At 34.0% G+C, this 17,784-nt stretch overlaps 1 protein-coding gene across 5 annotated transcripts in view; it reads right to left on the reverse strand.

Moving 5' to 3' along the window:
* The window catches only part of SBF2 (SET binding factor 2), a 249,473-nt gene that overhangs the window by 98,026 nt on the left and 133,663 nt on the right, over positions 1 to 17,784 (reverse strand). For all 5 annotated transcript variants that reach the window (XM_035328948.1, XM_035328950.1, XM_035328949.1 and 2 more), the window contains 8 exons: positions 13,159 to 13,291; positions 11,468 to 11,576; positions 10,672 to 10,785; positions 9,998 to 10,075; positions 7,821 to 7,934; positions 7,151 to 7,279; positions 6,320 to 6,418; positions 1,555 to 1,759 (listed from right to left, as the gene is read on the reverse strand). In XM_035328948.1, coding sequence (XP_035184839.1) covers positions 1,555 to 1,759; positions 6,320 to 6,418; positions 7,151 to 7,279; positions 7,821 to 7,934; positions 9,998 to 10,075; positions 10,672 to 10,785; positions 11,468 to 11,576; positions 13,159 to 13,291 — 981 coding nt within the window. The remainder of the gene's footprint in view (positions 1 to 1,554; positions 1,760 to 6,319; positions 6,419 to 7,150; positions 7,280 to 7,820; positions 7,935 to 9,997; positions 10,076 to 10,671; positions 10,786 to 11,467; positions 11,577 to 13,158; positions 13,292 to 17,784) is intronic.

Genomic DNA, 17,784 nt, shown 5'->3' on the forward strand with positions numbered 1-17,784 from the left:
AATTGAAGACTGCTACTATGTGTCCCCGCAGTCTTCCAATTTTCAGTCTAAACAATTCTCCATCTTTCCTCGTAGGTCACATTCTGAAGAGCATTGGTCATTCTTCTTGCCTTCCAGACTCCCTCCAACAGAACCAAAAACGGAGACAGTCTTCCACTGTCCAAAAATGGATACAAACAATCCAGCTGAGGTCTTATTGAGAGCAACGAAAGGATTTCTCCATGGGGTTCACTGACTGTACTCCTGTTTATACATTGTACTAATATGTTTGTCTTTTTTGCAATAGCTTGACATTGCTGGGTCATGTTTGCCCGATGACCATTATAATCCCAAAATGAATTTCTGAAGAAATGTTGTCTAGTCAGCTGATCATGCCTATGCAAGAGCAATACTTTATCTAAAGAAAAACAGTAGAGAAGCATTCAACAGAGACTACAGACTCTAATTTTCAAAGGTTGATTGGAACTTTAATCTCCTTCTTCAATAATTTTGCAAGCTCTACCACCTTCACATGTCCTGAAGGTTTACTAACGATACTTGTTTCTGCCATTATCCAGACCGATGAATATGAAGAATTGAGGTTTTTGGGGTTCTAAAATTAAACTGAGAAATGTGTACATCTGCTCTTTATATTTAGATACCTATATATATATTATCATTACATATGCTTGTTTGTTGTTCATCTTTTTTTCCAGTGATTTCCACATCTTCTACTAGTGCCAGATGAGAAACCTGAACCTTCAAAGATTGTTTCATCCAGCCATACATTTAACCTATGGTGATATTCATCACAGCTAGATGAAGAAAGTACCTAACTTGCTAGGCTCAATCCAACTGAGACCAAATCCTTTACTGCTGTTCTTAATTATGCCAATCGCACTCTAGATGTTTCACTTCTTGTTGAAGTCTGATGCAAGAGGGCTTTTAAAACTGCAAAGGCAAATGATTAAGTCTATGTACTGAAGTTTGCAGTGATTGCTAAAAATACCATATGAATATAAAATTGTAGAATCATTTATGTTGGAAAAGACCCTTAAGATCATCAAGTCCAGCCATCAATCTAACATTACTAAGTCCATCACTAAACCATGTCCCTAAGCTCCACGTCTACATGTCTCTTCATATCCCCAGAAATGGCGATTCCACCACTTCCCTGAGCAGTTCATTCCAATGCTTACCTACACTTTCCCTTAAGGAATTATTCCTAATATCCAATCTAAACCTCCCCAGCATAACTCGAGGCCACTTTAAGTCCAACCACTTGTCACCTCAGCAGAGACTGACATCTACCTTACTATAACCTCCTATCAGCTGTAGAAAGTGATGAGGTCTCCCCTCAGCCTCTTTTTCTCCAGACTAAACAACCCCAGTTCCCTCAGCTCCTACGCATGTCTTGTTTTCTAGTCCTTTCACAAGCTTCGATGCTTTTCTCTGAACATGTTCCAGTAACTCAATATCTTTCTTGGATGCAACACATTGCAACCATGCCGGATCATATATTCAACACATGAGGTAGGATGACAAACAGGTAAATTAGTGAACAAGTAAACATACCAACAGGGGGACCTGCTGGAACGACGCACTTCTTGTCTCCCCGAGTGGCAGGGGGGGCACCCTGACTCCTTGCAAGGCCTTCCTGGAGCAGCTCCTGCACCCTGCACTCATTGATCCGGGGAAATGGGAGGATGTGAACCCTCAAGTGGGAGCCCTCTGTGGGCCGTGGCACTTTCTGGAATGCTATGTGGGGATTGGGATTTTCCTGCAGGCCAAAACCAAAACATTAAACACAAACATGTTATGTTTTGTTACCAGCTGCCTCACTGAATTTCCTAGATGTTTTGTGTAACTGTTGCACCTGAAAGATTAAGAAGCCAACTAATACAGCCGACTAACATCATGTTTCAAATTCACATCACCTTTGATTCATTAACTCTAATATTTCCAACCTCTTTAAAGGCTTTTATAAAGTTATTTTTGTCAACAACCAAATTAATTCAAAAAAGAAAGAGAGCAAAAGAATATCACTTTTTGACTTAGGTTGCTTTTATGCAACTTAATGAATAATTAGGACTTAAATATAAAATAGTATGACAATTAGCTTCTACACTAGAGAGAGGGTTGAAAAATATAATACACAGCCTCTTCACCAAGCATCCAGAAACATTCTCATCTTGGTCAAGTCTACAAAGTGAAAATTCATTTTCGTATCATGTTTGAAACTGTGGCCCTCCTTTATTAGGTAACGTTTTTGTAACTTCTGCATATCCAACAAAATATGTTATACAATTCACTGCTTGCACTAAAGAAAGGAAAAAGATTAATACAGTCAGTCAAAGAGAGGAAACAATGAGTACAAATTACAAGGTAAGTAAAAAGAAGCTGTTACTTCAGATTTTGCGATGTTCTTGATGGATAGAAATCACTGTCATTACAAAAAGTCATAATTTCCACTGCAAAGAGAAATGTTTGTCTACAGTGATTTTTCACTCACTCTTTTATGGTCTTTATTTTCCTTTTCTTTAAAAGAAAATGTAATAAGCAGCCCCAGAGAAAGATTTTATCTTTGCTTTTCACTTTTCTTGAACAGATCCCCAGAATAGGAAAAAAACAACAAAAAAATTATTCAGTTTCACAACACAGAACACTGCCATACTTATTCTACCAAAATAATTGCTCCATCTGCTATGTAACTCTTCTGATACACGTCTTGGTCTGACATTATTGTGCAATACTTCAGTACTGAAGACAGTGACAAAATATGTTCTGTACTATACAACAGAGATGCTGTGTGTGTGATATTTTACTTCTTGCTCTGGGTTGGTAGGTATTTGTCATACCAGATACAGCATCAGGGCACAGTGTGTTCCTGTATGTGGACACACATCTTCTGCCTCTGGTGGTCAGCAACTATAAAGACCATGTACACCACAAACCACTCAATTTCTCTTAACTGCCTCCACATTGACTTCACCATGTGTAAAACACACTTCTCAGAATAACATCCTGAAGATTGCAAGGTATGAAAATGCACTATTTCTTGTATTTTTTTCCTCAAATGCTTGATAAACTTCTCTCACTTTTTGTTTCTTTTCTGGCTCCAGGTGGTACCTTTTCCAAATTACGACAGAGATTAAAACGCACCGCAAGGGTTTCACCACCATTAAGAGGATTACATCTCGTGTCTTGAGCAGTGTAAAGCTGTCAAATCAAACAGGGTGTTTTCTTCTCTTAATTCATATAGAAGGGATTGTCATTAGTCACATTTGAATTTACTCTGATTCAGTTTGACTCTATGCTGTTGGCTATGTATAGCTGCTAAAGAGCATTATGCAAACAATTAGGTTTCTGTTGTAAAAGCAGAACTAGATTGCAATACAACTCAGAATCAGGAGTTAACCTGATGCTTTCATTTACAGGAGTAAAAGACAACAAGGAGACAAAATGCATCAATTTGAGAAAAAGCAGTCTCAAACTGATGCATTTGGTCTCAGATGTAGAAAAACAAACCAGCTACTTAGCCATACAAATTCTCTGCACAGGACAGTTTAATGAAATGAGCCAAAAGTCTAGGAAGATGACAGCAGCAGATGCCAAGAGCAGCAAGGCAGAGAAAAGAAACACAACCTCAGTGGGGGGTAACAGATGGCATATAATAGGAAAAAGCCAGAAAGGGAAAATAACTATTTCATGTTCCATTTAATTGAAAAGAGAGCTCCAGATGAAAGATCTAGAAAGAGTTACTTTTATCTTGGACTTCACAAACCTAATGCCAGCTGCATATGCAATGACATATAGATCAGCAATGTAGGTCTAATGCCTTCAACTACTGAAGCAGTATATGCCAAAAACTTGTCTAGATTTTCCACTTGCAACAGGTAGACTAATACAAACATTATCTCTCCCCAATGAACCTTTTCCTCATATATATATAGACTGTCCCAGCTACAACATAAGGACTATTAAAATTGTGGAATAAGATATCAAAATATGTCATGCAATGAGGTTCAAATGAGGCAGCTCCAGGCATAACTTTTAGAAGCAATGTTACTTATCACAGTGCTTTATTCAAAGATGTGTAACTATTAAAAATGTGACTTTTTAAATCATTAACTTAGTGGTAGTGAAGTAGTAGCTAGTCAATCACAATGGTGTAAGGAAATCTCATCATAAGAACAGATGAAAATGAGTAAGTTTTGACACTGATTTTAAGAAATTATTTAAGTGAGAAGTTGCACATATGCAATCATTTATCTTTTATAGGTTCTTTCATTCTAAAAAAGGATCTATATACACTAGAAAACAAATCCAAATGTTCTCCATTTTCTTTGTAGTAATTTAGAACAAAAATTTCCCATAGTTATGGGACAGTACCGCAATAATCATAAACATTATAGCTCCAATGCCTGTTAAAAAAAAAAAAAAAAAAAAGATAACTTGATTTTAATGAAACTTAAGTGTGGTACTCCTATTTTTTTTCTGCCATGCACTCTGAAAATTTGAATCCACGCATCCCTGCCACCTGATCAAAAAGAACCAGTCTAATTTACTTGAATATTGCCCAGCAACTTTTTAATGAAACTAATTGTCACAAATGCTGCACGACTATCAACCAGTATGCTCCTGACAGCATTAATTTGAAATAAAGACAATAATGAATTTGGAAAAAGCACTTTGGTATACAGAACACTACTATTAATTTAGTAGCATGACATTTAACATTTATTCTGAAGCTTTTATTTTAGGTTACGTAATTTTAACTTGTAATAGAAGATGAATCCACCAGTACTTACCACTAATAAGGATAAGAAGGTAAGCCATGAAATAAATAACATTTTATTACAGATAAAATGTCATGGATGAAATGAGTCTGTGTAACAAAAATTCTCATGTCTGACATACCTCTACATTTTCCACAAGGTACATTCACTTACAATAATTCTAAGACATCAGTATAAAGACATCAATTTTAAAATACTTTAACAAGTATGCTATACCACAAATGGACAAGAGACAACATTTCATACACCTAACGTGAAATAAATTCATAAATGTGAAATGTTTTCAGTCCACAAAGATACATTTGTTTTCTCTTCTAATGTCTAATATCAACAAGGGAGGTTAACCTGTATATCAGGTATTCTTTCATCCATTCAAAAAAAAAAAAAAGGCAGAAAGGTCATTTGACAATTTCAGCGGAAAAAAGGAGATGGCTGGGGGAGTGGTAAAGAGCAAATCCATGTCTGAAGAGATACACAAATTCTTCAGCTAAGTACAATATCAAAAGTCAGACTAATATCATTTGACACTCCTCACTATTCACACATTCCACTCAAAATATGTAGATGTATTTTTTCATCCAATACCTACAGAAACAAGAACTGCTGAATGCAATGGTTGTAAAATTTGGGGTTTTCTATACTAAGATATTAATCTTATTCAAGGCAAAGACTGCATTAACACTGATTAAATGTTCAAAAGCAATTCTTTTGAAAAAAAAAAAAAAAAAAAAAAAAACACCCCAGAATTTAGCAGCAGTTAATAATTCCTGTGTTTTTTATAGCAGTGTAATTGTAAATCATAGCTTTTGGGAAGTGGGATAGCGAAAAGATAGGGTGATAAAGGTGTTGACAGATTGCAAAACAGATATTGCTCTGTGGAGTCTGAACAACGACAGGAAGTGTGAGGGGGATGGAGATTAGCTGATGCCAAATAAAAGAAGCAAACAAAATGCCCTATCTAATAGAATCTTAAGAGATTTTACAAAAGCACAGTACAAGATAAAGGCATGATAGGAAGGAAAGAAAAAAAATGGAAATGGTATTCTAGGAAACCCAAAGAATTCAAGAAACAACATCTAAGAAATGGGATAGTTAACACTTGCTGAGAATGCAAATCATGGAGCCTGGTTTACACAGCAAGAGAGATCTGCTGGAAGAATACACTATGTCAAACTGGATGTACGCCTTTCATAGGTGAAACTGTTGAGAAGTAAGATAGAAGAAGACACGTTTGGCACAGACAGGTTGCAGCAGAGAAAATAGAAGTTTATAAACATTACGTGAATACACACTAAGAAGACAGTACGCTAAGTAGTACTAAGAGCAGTAGGTAAATCAATATTAGCATTAATACATCAGTCTTAATATATTGAACGTCCTTAATATATAAAATTGTTGGTATTTAAAGTTCCAAAGTCTTCAGTCATAATGCAGATAACTACCATAAGCAGTCATTTCTGTTTTCAGACGCTGGATCTATCTCAGACAAGTGAACTTCTAGTGTTATCAATACTAAAGTGCAGTAGGTATAGTAAACTTACATTTTTGAAGAGTTGTTCTGCAAGTTCTCTAACATGTTTTATCATTTTTGGTGGATTACCTTCCTCAGCTTTAATTCTTTCAACTTCAAAGGCTACCAACTTTAAAAAAAAAAAAATATATGTTTATGATTCAACTAAAATAATTTATTTCCTGTTTAAATTACAAAATGTTAACCTTAAATTGAAACTGAGAAGAAAGGAAAAAAAAAAAGTACAACCTACACTGTCACATTGCTCTAGAACATGAGATTCTTATAGAGCTCGTGCTGCCAGAGTCTAACCTAACACAAAGTCCTACAAACCTAAAACATTCCTTTAATGTTTCTAATACTATAATCTACATTTCTCTAATGCACTGCTACTATGCAAACTATATTTGTACTGTACATTCAAATAAAAAACAGCACAAGAAAAGCATGGTACTTCTTTTTAACAGAAAAAAATGTTTGTCCCAGTTGATTTTGTTGGGTATGTATTTAATTTAATATTTCTCCATTACTTTTTCAATGTTTTAAGAATGTAATTAGATTACACAAAATAATTCTGTACTAGCACATGTGATTCATTATAAATTTCCAAACCTGACAATACGAACAGCATTATCATGACTTACACAAATGTTTAACTTCATACATATGAGCAGGGCACAGTTTTATGAAAGTAAGCTAAAAATGCATGTTTAGTAGAAAATGAGAATTGAGAAGATTAGCATAAACTTTATATAACAGATAAACTTTATATAATAGACAGTTTGGAAGCATTTAAGTTTTTTACATGTTAAAATGTCAGTACATTTTAATTTATTTGGATTAAAAACCAAACAGTTTTCACCTCATCAAAAAGATCACAGACTCTAAAGGGAGGGCCCCTCTCTGACACAAAACCAGCAAATGCCATTCCATTGAGAACTTTGGTTAGAAAGTCATTTTCAATTAAGCCTCGCTGGCCCAAGAAGGCTGCCTGCATTAGAGATAGAAAAGAATGCAAGTATTTTATCAGCATCATAAATACAACTATTTACGTATAACCAACTATATATTTTCATCAGCTTATAGTAATATGAGGTACTTTCTAATGAGAAAGTTTTTATATTACATAAGATGTCTTTCTACCTAAATTCAGGAGTGAAGTAACAATATTTTGATGTACGTTTTATAAATCTCACACGTAATAAAAATGATGATATTTTTAAGTATTGTCTTGTAGCAACATATGTATGTTTTCAAATTTCCTTGATGATCCCTCAAATGTTTATTTATATTAAATTTTAACATTAACTTTGCTTCATGTTTATCACTATCTCAACAATTACTCCCACTAAAATGCACTGATACAATGCTATGTCAAAATTAAACGCTTGTAAGTTGATAAATTTTGGCATGTCAACAGCAACTGTAAAAAAAACACTGAGTTTTTTTTAAACACTTGTTGAAAAGGCAAGCACCTGGGGATAACACAACACAAACAAATGCTAACTAAATAAAATAACTTTCTCTTTTACCTTGTGGAAATGAATGACTGGTTCAGCATGAATTCTGATCAGCTGAAGGCATGACCGGTATCCTTGGAAAAGTTGTGCAAATAGCCTAAGGAAGATTGCTCGCACTTCTTTATCCTGCAAGATGTAATTGAACATGCTGTCAAAACATTTTCGTTTCCTATTTTTTTTCTACACTTTGTATAAAGGTATCTGATAAATGCCTACAAATTTGCCAACCATTTCAGCAGTGCAGCATGTGAAGTGGAGTTATGTGCATGCATACAAAACTATCTGATGCAAGCAAGGCTACAGTTTGACTGACCTGTCTCTGGATGGCAATACAGATGGTAATGATTATTACATATCCACCCTGTCGCTCCTGTTGCTTCTTTTTCACACCTGCACATTAGTATCAGGGTAATCAAGACTAGCTGAGTGGTCATGTGGAAAAACCCAAGGAGGAAGCAACCTGAGTGAAAACTGATGCTAATGAAGGAAAAAGGGGTGTCTTTGCCTGGATTTATTCCCTCAAACAGGGCAGCTCTGCAGCACTACAAAGACAGTGCCACCGGAGCAGGCAGGGGGGCAGGGAGCCGCAGGAGTCTAAGCTGGCAGTGGTGCTGGGGGCCTGACTCAGAGCGTGGCAGGCATCGTGCTGTGCGGCCAGCTGCAGGGACTGCTCTGAGTTTGCTCAGCTACTTTTTCATGACTCTTCCAACACAAATCTTCACGTGCCAATCTAGTGCAGCCAAAACAAGCCAGGGTTAGTTTAAAATGTTTAAAATAGTAGATCTTTGAAGTCCTGGTTAACTTTGACTTAAATGAGCAGGGGAGTGCTTAAAAAACATTGAAGGTTTAGTGGAAATGATATGAACAGATGAGGGCAGACTTGGGGCAGGGACATCTTCAGCCCAAATGCACCTAAGGACATTGTTCAAATCCTGTGTCACCCACATTATTTTCATTTTACCTCAAGTACCTAATCAGACCATGGCCATGTCTAAAACGTGAGGTCCTAGAATTTGTTTTAAAACCTCAGGTTTTATGGTGTCTCGAACAAATTTTTCAACAAATTTCAACTTGAAAAATTGCAAGCAGCAAAGAATTATCAGATCGGGTAAACAGCTTATGATCTAAATCAACGAGTTAATATAAATTAAGTTAAAGCCTGCAATAGCTTTTTAAAAGAACTAAACATAGAGATCTATAAGATTCCTTAAAGCTGTCCTTTGTGAATGTTTTTCTAGATGTGTTGTCTGATCATTGTTATTCCATTTTTATGTTATTTTTCTAAGGACTCATTTTACTGACAGACATTCTAGGTTTGTTTGAGCCCAAGCTGCTCTCTAGGATTTTAACAGGTTCCCGGACTTTTTGGGCATCTTGAAAACATAGTTATTTCTTTCAGATTTAACAAAATTCATATTTTCATATAAAATGACATTAATTTATAACTTCACTGTCCAAAATGAGATCTTAGCTTAATTCTGAAACTAGTCTAAGTGAAATTTGGATTACATTTCCTGTCTTCACCAATGAAACCACAATCTTAAAGCACCAAATAATAAATATATATATATACATATATATATACACACATCTTATACCACGTAGAACTTCACAGGTTTTCAAATACACTTACACAATAAAACCAAAATATGTTCTTAAATTGAATTTGCTTTATAATTTTAGTTTAGACTACCAACTCCAGTTAAACTCCCCACACCCTTGCAGGCTAAAGCAAGCAGATTTACCAAGTTACTAAATTGTCATGGCTTTGCAATTACTTTTAATCCAAGTTAACTAGATTTTAGTAAAACAAAACAAAACAACAACAAAAAAAAACGAAACAAAAAAATAAAAACAACTTTTTTTAAAAAACTATAGACAATTGTCTATCATTACATTTAGGCTGAGGTTCATCAAAGCCAAAAGCAGTATTAAAAAAACATGGAATTCATTTCCCAATATGTTCAAACATGTAATATAAAATACCAATCATCATTAGATATCAGAATGCTGCTACAGAGCAGAATGAAAAGTCCTATGCCAATTCTTTGCTCTACCAATAATACTGTACAGGATATGGAAAAGAAAACACAAAGTCAAAATCCTTAAAAGAAATTTAGTCTAAAATTTCAAGGTTTTTTGTTTGTTTGTTTTGTTTAAGAAAGTCAGACATAACATAGAAATCTTACCAGCATTTTTGTGTGTGATAAAGCTGTTCGTGGGGGAGGGAATGCATAATCTGCTGTTTCCAAATCAGGATGCAAAACCTAGAGAATTTTTAAAATAATTTTTCCCCTCATTTTGCTGAGGCAAGAACAGTTTATTTTTTCTGCTTTCTCAAAATAATATTTACTGATAGTAAATACCTCAAATAATCGATTGAGATAAATTATTAAGTTTTAATGGAAATAAAGGTGGGGTTAATTTCTCAAATTCATGTTTCTACATGTAAGCTAGTTATCAAAAACTATTACAATGAACATAATTAACACAGTAATTTTTATTTTTTTTCCTAGACAGAAAACTCAACAACTTTCTTGGGTAATTCCTTATCAATCACTCTCAGATATTAATAAAGAGGCATTAGAGAAATAAGCTTTAAGAATTTCAAGTGTACTATTAGGAAAATCACTACCTTCCTCTTAAATAGGGAAAAAATGTATTTTAGTAGTAAATTAAATTACTGATGATATTAACTCTAACTTCAGATCATAAATTATTCTGAAAGGAGGAGTGTTGGCATGTATCATAGTTTTAAATCTCACATTTCAAGTGTGTTTGAAAGCAACTGAATGCCAAAATTCTCTTTTCTTGCTTTTAAAAGAGGTGAGAGAACAGAAAATGGTTTTCTATCAAAACATACTAGAGAAAGTGCCATTTGAGTCTGATGTAGCAGTGGTTCTGGGAGCTGAGATAGATGAATACATTCAGGAATTTTAATTGTGCCTCCATCCAGGTCTGCAATGATTACATCTAACTGTAAGGGACAAGAATATTAGTGGTTGTGCTGTGAGCATTATCCTGTGAGCATAGTTTAAAAACACAACAGTTGAAATTTCATGATCTGCACATAAATTAACATAAACATATTAAAACGGTACTAACTTTAATGTATAGAATGCTTTTGTGAAAGGAAATGCTCTAAATACTTCAAATTACTGAACATAGCTGTGAAAAATGAATGGAAACCCAACTCTTTCTTGATGTTCCAGGTCTGTGTTCAGTGATTTGGGATACTGAATACTCTGTTTTCAAAAAGACACAATGATGACAACTCTTTAAGTTAAATTACATGTTTCTAGGGACCTCTGTAACCCTGGTTCAGGTTCTGAAATATGTATTTAAAATATGAATAAAATAACATAATTGGGAATATATTTGAAAATACCAAATTATTTGTTCATATTTATGGCTGACATCACAAAGCTGGAAATAGATCCATTCCTTCCCATCCTGCACTGGAATCAAATAATTTCCTTCTTCTACTTTATAGACTCAAAATATTTATAGAAGAATTAATGATTTGCCTTTTTTCCTCCCCCGTCTTATCAAGCCTTCTACAGTAATATTTTAAAAGTATATGAATGGTTCATACAAACACCTCTGAAAACGTCCTAGATAACTCTGTGACTATGAATATTCTAGGCAGACATACTTACAAGTTCATGAATGTCGTTACGAAAGACAGAATGTACACCAATTATGAAAGGCGTTGGTGAGCTAAGAACTTCCAATAGCTGTGCAGGAAGAATTGGAATATAGGGATAACTGTGAAAAGAATAAATAAAATAAAATAAAATAAAATAAAAATAAAGTAAAAGCTTCTGACTATTTCTTTGAATAGCACAGCTTATATTTTTTTCAATCTTCCTGCTGCAAATTAAATTTACTATAAACAACTTTTTCTTTTTTTTAATGACAAAAGATGAAATACCTCTTTATAAAGTACCTGTTGAAGGAGTATCTGTGATGTAAACTCAGAAACTATTATAGTGTCTACAATTTCTTATTAAAAATGTATTTTGCAAAATAAAAATCAATTTATATTTGTAATGTTTTTGTTATACAGATATTAATCCACAACTTTCAGGTAATTAGGGACATTAAGGTTGTGGATAATACTTTCATTTTTCAAAACACTGCTAGTTTTTGGAGAGAAAGCTACAATTCATTCTTTCATAAAATATTATTAATAAGCAATCTCAAGTTGAAATCATTCACTTTGATACCGAAGTAGCAGCTACAGGTTATATGAAGAACTACTTCAGATATTGTTTACTTGATTAAAGTTATCAATTTGAAAAAGATAAGTCTTTTCATCAGAGCAACATTAAAATTTGGATCTCAACGAATGCATTTTCAACTCCTAACTGATAATTATGATTAAAAATTTACATTCATTACTATTCCATCATATAAGCAAACATATTCCAAAACTACTTTCAATTTTTTTCTTTCTTACTCTATAATGACAGTATGTCCACCCAGGAAATATTTTAAACAAATAAAAGATGCTACTAAAATACAAGCTTCTTTTAAAACAGATGAGTGAGAATTACATGTCTTTTTGCTTAAAATCCAAATAATTTGACATTAAGTTTTCCATTTTAAAAAGCTGGACTCAGTTATGACTTTTTAGAGAGGATCAACTTGTTGATTTAAATTCATTCTCTGGTGGACATTTGTCAATAACTTAAAACTGTGTTACAAGTTACTACAGATGTTATCTTAGAATCAAAGAATCTTTCAGGTTATAAAGGGCCTCAGGAGATCATTTAGTCCAACCTTCTGCTCAAAGCAGGGTCAAGACTGATTAAAGACCAAGTTGTCCTGGGCTTTGTCCAGTTGGGTCCTGAAAGCCTACAGGGACAGTTTCCACAGTCTTCCACTCTGTTCCAGTGCTTAGTTATCCTCATAATAAAACATGTTTTCCCTGCATCCAGTCAGAAACCTATCCCTCTGCTATTTCAGTTTATGACCACAGTCTCTCATTCTCCTGGCACGCACCTCCTCTTACTTATTGGCACACTGCTATTAGGTCTTGTCCAAATGCTTCCTTTTCCAGGCATTTACTCATCGATTATCACTATCAAGTCTTACCATCTGACTGATGCTGTAAGTAGGGTTCTATTTTATTTATAGGTAGGATGTTTCTCCTTTCGTTGTTTCCACTGTCTTAACACAATCAGATTTTCACTGATGTGGTGTACAGCTCAGGACTTTTAGATTTGACTGTGAAAAAACTCGGCTTATTTGAATAAACATAGCACAACTTTTGTTAAGGAGAATGAAATATGAGTTATAAATATAAAACGAGTCAAAGAGTTCAGAGATTCACAGCTCAACTCACCTATATTTGAGGGGAAACATCAAAGACTCCAGAGCCCTACAGGCGTCACTGAGCCTCTGAAAACTTGCAGAGTGAAAGAGAACCTTATTTTCTGTAAGCACGGCACAGAATAAGCTGAGTACATTTTGGATTCCTTTAAAAAAAAAAAAAAAAAAAAAAAAAGCAAAGCAAAGAAAAAGAAAATATAACAACTTGCCAAAACAAGACACAAAACTACATTAAAATGTAACCTGGATGAATTTTCAAAAAAACACTTGTAAATGCATAAATCGCCAACCACCAAGTTTTTCTACCTTTTCTCTAATTAGCGTAGCTTCTTTTTCTATTTTTCAGGTTGCTAAAACACTATCTGAATATATTTCATATACTTCTACATTTACAGTATATTATAACTCCCTTTCAACATCACTTACAAAAACTTCATCATCTCAGCAACACTTAATAATGACTTCAAACAGTACTATGTGCATCTTCTGCACAGTCACCTCTATCTAGAACTCAGCTGTGGTCACTGATCCATGCTTAACTTCTAAACCTTGCTATAAAATCCATGAAAAGAAATCATACAGCAGAGCTCAAAAACAAAAAAGGGACAGATTTCCTAGTAAATGCACTCATGCTGTATCTGTGAAGAGCACTGTAGGAGTCCCAAGGTTAAAAAAGGGCAGTAAGAGTGTGCATGTCATTTAGAAGGATACTTTAAAGAAGAGCTGACTGCTTCAACAAGCCTCACTAGATTTAGAGTAAGACATGTGAATCAGATGATGTTTTTTTTTTTAATAAATAAATAAATAAATAAGCAATATAACTTTTCTAGGAGACAAAGCCCTATGCTTACAGGGAAAACCAAAAATATATTTCCTTTAAAATAAAAGTTCCATCCTGAGAAACAGACATGTCTGTGATATGCCAAAATTTATGAAATTTCCTGAAATATTCTGGAATGTATGATGGTTCCCTGAGGATATAGCTTGTGTTATCAGTAAAATAGCCTGTATTACCTTAACAAAACTACTGCTTATCTTAAAACAATCTTCCCAATATGAAGTGTGACTACTAAGAGCCACCACCATCATATTATAATTAACACTTCATTTTGCTTTAGTAATTTTTATTTCATGTTTTGACTATTTTTTTCCTCTGTGACATTAAAATTTAGCTTCTTATAAAGGACAAGGGTTCAGAGGGTTCTTGAGAAAAAGACTCAGTTCTTAGGAGGAAAGAGTCAATAACATAAAAGCTTGTGATTTCAAACTCTGTTCTCCAGGAATCTTAACAGCCGCCTCATGAAATCAAGGCAGAGATTTGAGAGGACTCGAGGATGGGAGTCATGGAAAAACTTAGCAAGTTACTGTTGCAAATACTTACTATTGCCTTTAGCAGCATAAATAATACTGTGCTAGTATAAATCAATCACACTGTTTTTGCAATACATGATGTAATGACAGGGTTCAAGAAGAATCAAGTCTGCTTATGTGAATCAAACACCACTCCCCAGCAAATGGTTAGAAGTTAACTTGAAACAGGGTCCTCTTGTGTATGCAAGCATGTATAGATTTGTACTCCACGTTAGACACTGTTGCCTGTACAACACAAATATTCACTTTTGGTGAATATAAGCTTGGTACAACTTTGGTAATTATCTCAAAAAGCCTCTTACAATACAAATAACTAAAAGATCATTGCAAGCGGTGGTTTTCCACTCTACATCTTAAAATTGCAATCTAGTCTAGGAGTTATAAAACACTGAACATGACAGTTATAAAACATTTTCTGGATATTATTGACTACACAACTGTGTATTTTACAAAAAATAAAAATATTCGTTTAGTGAAAGCATTCAACTGGAAAATCAACCTTTTTTCTTGCAATGTGACGTTCTCTCATTGTGAATTATAATGATTCAAGAGTCTAGAAGAAATATCTTAATTCTAATACTTTTAAAAGTCATAAAATTTATCCAGGATCAACACCATTCACTTGAGATCTCTTCTAAATGTAGGATTCCTCATCAGATATCAAAACAATATATGGTTCTAAATAGTACATAACAATCGAACACTTAAAATTATATATATCTATATATATTTTACTAACAAAATGCATAAATGAAGCAGAAATCAGGATTATTTATGTACAAGGACACCTGCAAGGACTTCTTGACATCTGAAAATTGGTCTTTTTAAAAAGGTACACATGTAGCCTTCTTTCTATTGCCAGAACAAAATATTATGATTAAATTTGAAGTGTTATGGTTAAATTTATTTCTTGTCTTATTAAAAACAAAACTGAGAACACATTGGCAATATAGTATGAGATCACAGGTCTCCTAGAGACAAATAAAATGACACACTATTGTATATCTAATACAGATAATTTTCATGCTCTTCTGTAACATAAACCTGTGTGTCTGTTAGATTTTTATTTTTACCACTGTAAGAAATGGGTTTTGGCAAGTGTCTTCAACTTACAGAAAATTCTGGATATCTAGTACATGTAAATTTTTTATTTCTTGCTGATTTTTCAGGATGGTTTATTTTAAGAACCAAGTTCATATATACTATATTAGAAGACAGATCAAAACTAAGCACTGAGGTTCAGTTATTCAACTTGGGATAGTGAAACCCGGGCTAACCACTTCTACTGATTAACTTGAACAGCCCAGAGAGGTGCTCTTATACCAGCAGCTTTTTTTTCCCCCCTTTTTTTTAAAAAAAAAAATACTCTGTACACAACACAGAAGAATATAAAAGAATTAAATTAAGTGTTCAGGATAGACATTTAACTGGTATTTTCTTATTTTCAAGGTGATAGTCACTAACTAACTTGACGCACAATTATTGCTCCACACGTACTTTCTTTTTCAGACATATATTTTGCAAGAATAGAAGTGATATGATTGTGAAAGAAATTTACATCTGACAGAATCAAACAAATTATACATAGAAAGATTTTTCACTACTCTCCTGTTTTAAACCATATAAATAATTGATAATTTAATATTACCTTTAATTTTTATTTTTAAATTTATTTTTTTATTTTATTTTAAATTTATTATTAAAATTTAATCAACAAGTTGATTAAATTGTTGGCCAAGCCAACAAGGTGTTATTTCAAGCCCGGAATGTTATTTACTGAAAACAAACAGTCCAGAATAACAGCCTGAGTCCAGTTTCCTCCTCTTGCTACAAGACAGAATCATGCCTGCTTGTAACCTTGAACTGCACACTGGTCTTCAGACTCCACACTACATCCGATGCTAATTTGTCAGGGAATAAATAGACAACACAAAAAACAACAAACAAGTTGGTTTTTACAGATTACTCTTTTGCAGTTACGGACAGACATACATCCTGTAAAATATTATACATATGCTGGAAATTTTTGAATAGAGGCTTCCTGACCTTCACTGTTTTCAAGTATTTAAAGAATCTGTAATTTGTTCTAAATTATCTGACATCCTACATCAACAAATGTATCATTCTGCTGCTTCCTGTTGTTGTAGAATTTAAGTATTTATTTAAGTATGATTAAAAAAAAAGTGTACTTGACAAATTATTAACTGTCTTCTGTATTGCATGAAATCAAAATATTGTCACTAACATCCTCAAACTTTTTAAAGAGTTATAAACACAAGATTTGGATTTTATATTCAACTCAACTAGTTGAATACATTATTATGCCAGTATGCCACTCTTGAATTACTGGACACAAGAAAAAGCTTAATAGACAAAATAATCCATTATTTAGCCAGACTAATCCAGGAAATGTGTCTACAAAGACTGAAAAGGCTCTCTGAAAGGACAGTGGAGATTGCATAGCACAAGCTCTGTGCCATACTACATGATTAAGTGACAGCCAGATTTGCTCACAAATGGGAAGCAATCTAGCTGTTCTAGCACAGAGTTTTGTGAGGGTTAATTTATCCTGCTGTCTGGCTGGGTAACACGGAAAATGTGTGTCAGACAAGCACCCCAAGAGATTAATTTATTTGGACTTTGTCAGACTAAGGAAGAAGAGAAGCAGTTTCAAAAGCACAGAGCCTTCAGCTAAAACTCCCTCAAAGAATGGAACACTTCACAAATAAAGTTTACTTACTCATTTCTAAGCACACAGAAGCAAACAGTGGGTGTGACACGCAGTACCAAAATCAAAACACATTTTTAGAAAGAAAGTTTGGATTTTGGAACAGAAGCAAAGGTAATTTAGTATCCAAACCACTAATGTTGCATGTTCTTTATAAAAAGCAGAGCAAGACAAAGACTTCTCTGCAAACCAGTCTTCATAGAGGGTGAGAAAAGGGAAGACACAGGAGGACCATACAGAAAGATGATGGTATATATACCAAAAAGGCCAAGTGATTGTATCGAAGAGACTGAAAATGGGTATAACAAAAAAGGCCCTTTCAGCTGACGCATAAATATTCCCACCACTGCTGCTCCCTCCAAGCCTAACAATATTAATTGTGTTCTGTCTACACTGATATAAGCAAATGCTTGTCATCCAAACTGAAATATTATGCAAGCACGAAAAAACAGGGCTCAAACACAGTACATGATCTACCTAGGAAGACACATAGCCATGTCTGTCATTCACATGTTGATAACACTTTGTTATTATGAATTT

Source organism: Oxyura jamaicensis, chromosome 5 (genome assembly GCF_011077185.1).
Source record: "Oxyura jamaicensis isolate SHBP4307 breed ruddy duck chromosome 5, BPBGC_Ojam_1.0, whole genome shotgun sequence".
NCBI lineage: Eukaryota > Metazoa > Chordata > Aves > Anseriformes > Anatidae > Oxyura > Oxyura jamaicensis.